Genomic DNA, 9,180 nt, shown 5'->3' on the forward strand with positions numbered 1-9,180 from the left:
AAAGGATGTCTCATGTGTATATCGATGTTATGGCCAGACTTTAAGCACTCCCTTTTTTATATTTTTTTTATGTTACCATCGTAAGTTGGAAACAAAATATATATATATATACATATGTATATATAATTGTGATCTATGTGTTTCATGTTTGCCTTGACAACATAATATATATGATATTTATTTTATTTATTTTTTTTTTGTACTAGTTTAATATTTACCTTTTTGTAAAAAAATAAAAGATATAATTTTTTTTTTTTTTTTTTTTTTTTTTTTTTTGTTATCTGAATAATGTAAGAGTTAAAATTTAATATATTTTAATAATAAGAAGAAAAGCTTCATAGAATAATGGAAAAAGAATTAAACGATGAGAAAAAGAGGAAAACTCAAAAAAACGTATTTCCTAATTTTAATAATGTAATAGTAGATCAAAATTATGATGTAAATAAAAGAAATTGCAACACTGTAAATTCTAAAATGAATAGAGGGGACATGGAAAGTATGAAAAATAATTCGAATACATTTAATAAGTCTAATAAAATGAAAAATAAAAATAATAATAATAATTATTATTATCATAATAATAAAATGGGGAAAAACCAAAATATGATGAATACATCATTATCAAATAATAGAAGGAAAAATTATTATAATATGGCCCATATGGGTACTAGTCAAAATAAATATGAAATAAAAAATAAAACAATCAATAAAAATAAAACAAAATTTGGATCCAATGTTAATTCGAATGTAATACAAAATGTTAATACATACGAAGGAATACCAAATAATGAGAATGTGGTTACATCAAATAAAGATGATTATAATTGTATGAGAGGATATAATAATAATAATAATAATAGTAATAATAATAGTAATATTAATAATAGTAATAATATGGATGAAAGAATTAATTATAACAATTTAAATAACAATAAGAACAGCAATATTAATATTAATAATGAAGGTTATGTGAAATATTATCAGAATTATAATAACAAACAAAATACAAATAAGTATATAAAACCAATTAATAAATTAAATTTATCGTGTACTAATAAATTGTATAAAAATATAAATAACAATAATGTTATGAAGTATAATATAAGTTCAGATATGAATAATCGTAATTTTAATGATATTAATAGAAAAAATGAAAATTATATTCAAAATTTGAATAATATGAAGAATAAAAAAAAACCAATAAATAATACGTCAAATGTTAATATGTCAAATGTTAATATGTCAAATGTTAATATGTCAAATGTTAATATGTCAAATGTTAATATGTCAAATGTTAATATGTCAAATGTTAATATGTTAAATTCTAATATGTCAAATTCTAATATGTCAAATTCTAATATATCAAATTGTAATGTGCCAAATTCTAATCAACCTCCGATTAACGACATTTCTCTTTTAAAAAATCGTTTGAATAAGAATATTATTGATAAGAACCTAGAGAGTAGAAATAACCAAGCAAATAATAATTTGAAAAGAACACAGAATGCTACCCTTTATGGAAACGATAATGATTCTAAAAGAAGAAAAGGTCTTTACAACTTAAATAATATGAATGACAATTATAGTATAAGTAATTATTCTAATCCTAGTGTTAAAGAAGATTCTTCTTTACCATTAGAAGATAATATAAATAAAGATAAAAATAGTAATATGAACTATGATAATAATAGTAAGAAATATATTGAAAATGATAGTTCTAAAAATTATTTTAATACAAATTTATATGAGAAAGAACAACATTATATAAAAGTAATAGAAAGAAAAATAAATGATATATGTGATATTTTAGAATATATATTATATGTAGATGATAAAGATTGTATTGATTTGATATATTTCCTTCTAATTTTATTAAAAGGAATTAAAAAGGTATTACGTCGTTTAAAAAATTCAAATATGAATTATGATATATTTAGTATTGTATTAAATTTATATTCATGTTTATGTGTGAAGTTATTTTCAGAAAATAATATTTTAGTAATAATGAATTTAAAATGTTTTGTATTAATGTTTGAAATATTGAATCTGATGGATATGGATTCTTTTAATTTGTCTTATGTACTTTTTTTATATGTAAATTTTTTAAAAAATAATAAAAATGGAATAGATATATTAGAAAATAAGAGCAATATAAGATATAAAACACAGGTAGTAGAAAATGACAATAAAATGTATAAAAAATTGTTAAATTCATTTTTAAATGTATTTTCATATTGTTCTGAAAATACTAATACTTTAGTTCGTATTGAAGCAATAAAATCATTTTATTATGTATTAAGATTTTTGCATGATGAAAAGAAATATAAATATTATGAGGAGCATACTATAAAGAAGGAAAGAATAAATACAAATTATAACACAGATGATGATAATTTAAAGAAAAGAACCTTATTTATTTTTGAAGAAAATTTAATTAAAGAATCTTTAACTGTAAAAAAAGTAAATATGATAAAAGGATTTGTTAATAGTAGAATGATATATTTACAAAAATTTAATTCTAATTTTTTTGAAAATAATTGTGATTTTATAGATATGAAAAATAAGAATAATGATCAGGAGAAAAGTGGAAAGATCAAGGATAATTCAAATAATAATGTAAGTAAAAAGGAGAATAATATAAATGTTCATGTTATGAATGTTAAGAGTGAAAGAGATAGTAATAATAAGGACACTGAAATATATAAGAATAAAATGAATAGGAAGGATAATATGAATAATGTAAATGATGTAAATGAAATAAATAACATAAATAATATAAATAATATAAATAAAATAAATAACATAAATAACATAAATAACATAAATAACATAAATATCATAAATAACATAAATAACATAAATATTATAAATAACATAAATAATGTAAACCATATGAACAATATTAATAATAAGAATAAATATGACAAAAGTGAAAATAGTTTAAATAATATCCTTCTATTAAAAAATTTTGAAACAGTTTTTAATTGTGTACCTAATGATGGTTGGATATCAAACAAAATAGATGATGATGATAAAAATATGTTACTTTATATTTTACACATATTTGAATTATTTGTTGAAATATATGAAAATAAGGATATTAATGAAATAATAATAAAAAGTATTGTTTTTTTTTTAAATCACACTGATTTGAATATTTTTAGTATTGTAACACGTATTATTATAAAAATCTCTCAAATAAATCCTATCAATAGAATATTTTTTAATAAATATATATCTGTGTTAATGAAAAATTTTGATAAGGATAGAAGAAAATATATATTTCTAATGTTATCTTATTGTAAATATGAAAAAAGTGGTATTGAGGTATTATTAGGTATACTAACAAATTTATGTCTTTATAATTTCAATTATAAAACAAATACATATTATCTTGAGGAGGACGATGAAGAAAGTGATTTAAATATAGAACAAATAAAAACTTTAAGACGTTTACAAAATATGCGACAGAATAAGACATTAATAAATAATGATAATATACATAATGATATAGAAACATATAGTAATAATTCTGAGGATGAATTTTATTTAATTGACAAAAAAATATATAATATAGAAGAATGGTATTATATATATCCTATAATTATTATATTATCATTAAATTATTCAAAATATATACAATCATTTTTTTTTAATAAATTTTATAAAAGTTATATACAGAATTATTATAACATTACTCCATATTTTAATATATTTGATTGGTCAAATAAATTTTGTTATTATCTTTCAAAACATATTTTTACATCTCATATTGAAAAGTCATCATTTTTTATGGAGCAAGGTTTGGATGTATTTGACGTATTAGATTCTACAATATTTCATAGTGAATCAAAAAATTGGAGCAATAGCTATAAGTTATTAATTCATATAAATAAATATAATACTACACATGGTAGTAATAATAATAGTAATAATAATTATGTTTATTATCCATATAATGGATATAAAATAGATAGTGTTAAAAATTTTATGCTCAGAGAAAAAAGTTCAAATGATATATCCTTAGATTTACTATTTAATCGAACATATGGTTTTTTAGAATATCCAAATTATGTTAAATTAAATTTAAGTTATAAAGAGAATTGTTATATTTATATATATATGTTATCACTTTTAAATTTCTTTTTTAATAAAGAAATGAATATATTTGAAGAGAATTGTTTTTTTCTTAAGCGTAAGATTTGGGAGTTATTACATGATCAAACCAATTTAAAAAGTAATAGTTTTTTAGATTATTTATGTTTATTTAAAGATATTAATTTTATATGTATAAATCACACAAAATATCTGACCAAATTATTTGATTTTATTAATTCTAATAATATCACACATTTGAAAGAAAAACAACAAAATGATCTTTATACTGATTGTAAAAATGATGAAATATTATATAGTAATATTAAACATGATGATGATTTATTATATAATGATAATTATATGAAAGAAAGAGAACATAAACGAATGTTATATGTAGAAAAATTATTATTATCTTTTATTATAAATAAGGGAAAAAATAAAAAGGTAAAAAATATGTTGGCTTGTAATTATAAAGTTAAAGGAAATCATGTTATAAATAATAAAAATTTGAAAGATAATATGAATATATTAGAAGAAAAAATAAGAAAACTTATATATTTTGAACAATCTTATATGAAATATAATCAAAATATATGTGATATAATAAATCATAATATTATTAGTAATATATATTATATTTTATATTTAAAAAACATGTTTTTTTTCGATGAAAAAGATTCAAAAATAATAAATGAACATAATACCTTTTTTTCGGATTATTTATGTAAAGATTTATTAATTAAGTTAATATTGGTTCCTATTTTATATAGAAGTAATACGGCGATTGAAATTTTTTATAAATATCCTATAAAAGATATGATAACAAAATCTTACTTTTCCAGTATATCTAAAAAATACTTTGAGCGAATATCACAAAAAAATTTACTTTTATTAGAAAAAATAAATAAATGTACTATTATTAATAATGAGAATGAATTATTTAATGATACCATGCAGGGTGTATATCGTGATAATGGAGTAACTAGCCAAAATGATAATAATCATATGAATCAAAATTATAGAATACTAAATAAAGAGAATGAAAGTAGTATTGCATCTATTAGTGATTTTAATGAAAGTTTAAGAGAAGAAAAGTGTCTTTTAAAATCAGCTGAATATGATAGTGCTTTATATAAAAATAAAGAAGAGGAGATCAAAATATTAAATAATAAAAAGGATAATGTGTATGGAACCTTACCAAGGTTTGAAGAAAATAATAAATATATTAAACAAGATAAACAAAGGAATAGAAAAAGCAATTTTCCTATACATTTAAAAAAAAATTTATTCTTAAAATTTTTAAATGTGAAAATAAAAATTAAGAATAATAATATAGGACAAAATGAGACGATGAATATTATGAGCAATATACATGATAAAAAAAAAATAAAAAAGGAGAATAAAAAATATGAAAAAGGTTTCATTGAACATGAAGAAAATATGCAAAATAAATATGAAATATATATATATCATAAAAAGCTTATTAATATAAATCATCAGATAAATAAAAATTTAATAAAAATATATCATTTGTTTTATAGAAATTATTATTATACATTAAATATGTCTGAAATATTAAATATTATATTGAATAAAGTGTATGAAGAAAATGATATATTATATAACAAGTTAAAAGATTTTGTTTTGAATTTTTCATCTTATTATCATGGTAATAATAAAAAGATTGGTTCTAAATATTTTTATGACATTTTTTATAATAATAAATTATGTAGAAGAAATAATAAATTAGAAAGAATAAATAAATATTTATCACAAAATAAAAATGGACATGAATATAGTAATTTAATATTTGACTTGCATAAAATAGGTATTAACAAAAATGATAATAAAAAGAATGTATATTCTATAAATATTGCTATAAATAAAATCTTGAAACTTATTATAAAATATTTAGAGAATGAAGATTATATAAATTATGAGCAGTGTATAAATTTTCCTTATTTATTTTTATCTATACTTAATATAAAAATAAAGTTATCTTATGAAATAATGTTATACGATTTGTTTGAGAATGAATATAATGATTTTAATATGTTATTAAAAAGGCTACCAGGATATATAAATTATTTTTTCAATAATTTATATCTATATATTGAATATGAGGATATGTTTATAATAAAAGAAGAAGAGACAAAAAGTAAAGAGAAAAACAAAAATAAACATACTTATAATTATAATTATGATTATAATCCAAATGATATATTATATAATAGGAGGAACCATTTAGGTAAAAAAAAAAATATGTTGTTGCCATCTCATAATAATAATAATTTATTAATGTATAGTTTTATGGTTGAAAATATATTATCCGAAGATTATTCTCTTACACATTTGAAAAGCTTAAACAAAACAAAAAAAGCAGAAACCAAAAATTCTTTATTTGCAGGTAGAAAAAAAAGTAAGGGCACAAGTCAAAATATCAAAGTTGATACTGAATTTAATTTAGATGAAAAATATTTAAAAGAAAATATTATTCATAAAAATAAAAAAGAAATAACAAATCAAAAACATAAAGATAATGAACATTTTATAAATAAATCACATAGTATGAAAATATATACAAATGAATGGAACATAACAAATTTTATTCCAGTATATAAGAATGAAGATAATAATTCGAATACTTATAGATATATAATAAAAATGGAATGTAAAAAAAATGTGGGAAATAATTTTGATTTTTCTTCAACTTTGCCTATTAAATGTAATATTATTCTATTTTATTATTATATGGAAAATGATAAGTTCTATTTGATACCTCTCTCGAAAAGGAATAACGTATACCTACATCCACTCCGTCAATAAAGGAGAAATAAATAAAAACAAAATTAAATATATATATGTATGTATTTTGTTTGTGTGTGTATGTAGGTAGGTATATTATTTATTATTATTTTATTGTAGAATGTTTTTTTTTTTTTTTTTTTTTTTTTGTTATAATTACAGCCTTTTTATATTAGGATGTTGATTATTATATGTGTAGGTATATGAGCTTTATTTTATTTTGTTTCTTGTATTATTTTTATTTTATCATTTTATTTTATTTAATTTTATTTAATTTAATTTAATTTTTATTTTTATTTTTTTTTGTTATTTGATTGTACAACTATTTTAATTATTTACATTAAAGAGAAAAATAAAAAAAATTTATAAAAGTGCCATTAGAGCTTTAATAATTCGGAACAATACATTATATATGTATATATAAATATTTACATATTTTTTTTTTAAATCTTTTAAAATCTTAATTTATTTAAGATGTTGTTATTTTCATTTTTCTGAAAATGGTTAAATGTAAAATCGTCATGTGATATTTCATTACAATTATCTTTTGAGTTTTCCCAGTTTTGTGGATTATCCATAGAATTTATTAGATCTAAAGTGCAAATAAAATGTATACATATATATATATATATATGAAATATAATGATTTATATATATTATTAAAATGAAAAAAAAGTAAATATATAAATAGTAGAATAATTATGTAAATTGAACAATTTATATATTATATATAATTATGTCTTCATTTATTCTTTATTTTTACCTTTAGATATACCATCAATTTGAACATTTGAAATTAGTGGAGACGATTTTATCGTATTATTATGTATATAACTATTTAAAAAATACTTATTATTAATATTTTTTTTTTTTTCAAAAAATTTTTTTTTTGTGACCATGATATTGTTATGTTGATGATTTGAGATTTTTTCTTGCGAATTTTTTTTTTTTTTTTTTTTTTTTTTCTTATGATTCATATGTTGTGTATAAGGTTTATTATTATTATTGTTGTTGTTATTAATATGGATAGAAGTATATTTATTATTCTTTTTAGCATATTTGTTCGGCCTATCTTTATTACTGTTTGTTTTATTATAATTAGATGGTTGTATATTTTTTGGAACATATATATCTTTTATATTTATGTTATCTTGTGAATTTTTATATGAATTATCATTATTATGTATATCAGAATTATAATTATTTGAATTATTTTTGAATGTATTAGATATTATTTCTTCAATGGTGTCATTTGATATATTATATTGTTTTTTCTGTTGTATAATTTTATTTTGTGTTTCTATATTTCCTTTTAATGGTGTATTTATGGATTGGTTATTATTTCTTAAGTTATGGAATATATCTTTAAAATATTGATTGATGTCATTACATAAGACATTTTTAAAGTTTTCTATGATTTTATCATTCTGAGATTCTATAATTTTATTTTTTATTTTTTTTTCAACATTTTCATTTCTTTCTTGGTTTGTAGAATAAATTCTGTGTTTAATATTTTTGGAAGGTAAATAAATGTTTGGGTTATTCTTTTTTTTTAAAAACATATTTTCTAATTTACTTTTTTTTAATATAATATCAATATCATCTAATGATTCATTTTCAGATTCATCCATGTTTTCAGAATTTAATTTTTCTATTTGTTCTACATCTGAACTAATGTCACAATTTTTTTTTGTTTCATATATTATTTTGTTTACAGCGTTTTCTAGAAGATAATTGAAATTTTTTTTCTTTTTTGTGTCTTTTAAAAATAGATTTAAATTATCATCATCCGATAAATAATTATACTTTGATGTATGATGGTAATATTTGCTTTTACAAGAAAAAGAGGAACATTTCATTTTTTCATATATTATGTAAAAAAAAAAAAGTACATACTAAAATAAAATATATATATATATATATATATATATATGTATTATTTATTTTATTTATGTATGTCCTGTTTCATATTATATTAATAATGGAACAAAATTGTATTTAAAAGACAAGATTACAATAGGATTAATTATACAAGTTAAGACTAATAAGATATATATATATATATTAATAAAACAATTAGGATATAAAAATAATAAAATGTTAAAAATTACAAATAATGAATAAAAATTTATAAGAAGAATGACTTATTTATGAGTATGAACACACATCATATGTATATAATTTTATAATATTTAATATACAAATATGTATTAAAAAGAGAATTTAATTAATCATCTAGAACAATAACTGAAACAACCCATTAAATATAATATATAC

The 9,180-nt window shown here is 18.1% G+C and overlaps 2 protein-coding genes across 2 annotated transcripts; one reads left to right on the forward strand and one right to left on the reverse strand.

Annotated features, from left to right (window-relative positions):
• Positions 1–345: 345 nt before the first annotated feature.
• On the forward strand, positions 346–6,924 carry PGSY75_1369200 (hypothetical protein; the record flags this gene model as incomplete). Its single annotated transcript, XM_018787710.1, has 1 exon — positions 346–6,924. One exon carries the CDS (start codon positions 346–348, stop codon positions 6,922–6,924), a length of 6,579 nt encoding a protein of 2,192 aa, XP_018640452.1.
• A 431-nt stretch (positions 6,925–7,355) lies between these two features.
• Positions 7,356–8,762, reverse strand: PGSY75_1369300 (hypothetical protein; the record flags this gene model as incomplete). Its single annotated transcript, XM_018787711.1, has 2 exons — positions 7,356–7,495; positions 7,667–8,762. The coding sequence occupies 2 exons, from the start codon at positions 8,760–8,762 to the stop codon at positions 7,356–7,358; spliced, it is 1,236 nt and encodes a 411-aa protein (XP_018640453.1).
• Positions 8,763–9,180: the final 418 nt, after the last annotated feature.

Source organism: Plasmodium gaboni, chromosome 13 (genome assembly GCF_001602025.1).
Source record: "Plasmodium gaboni strain SY75 chromosome 13, whole genome shotgun sequence".
NCBI lineage: Eukaryota > Apicomplexa > Aconoidasida > Haemosporida > Plasmodiidae > Plasmodium > Plasmodium gaboni.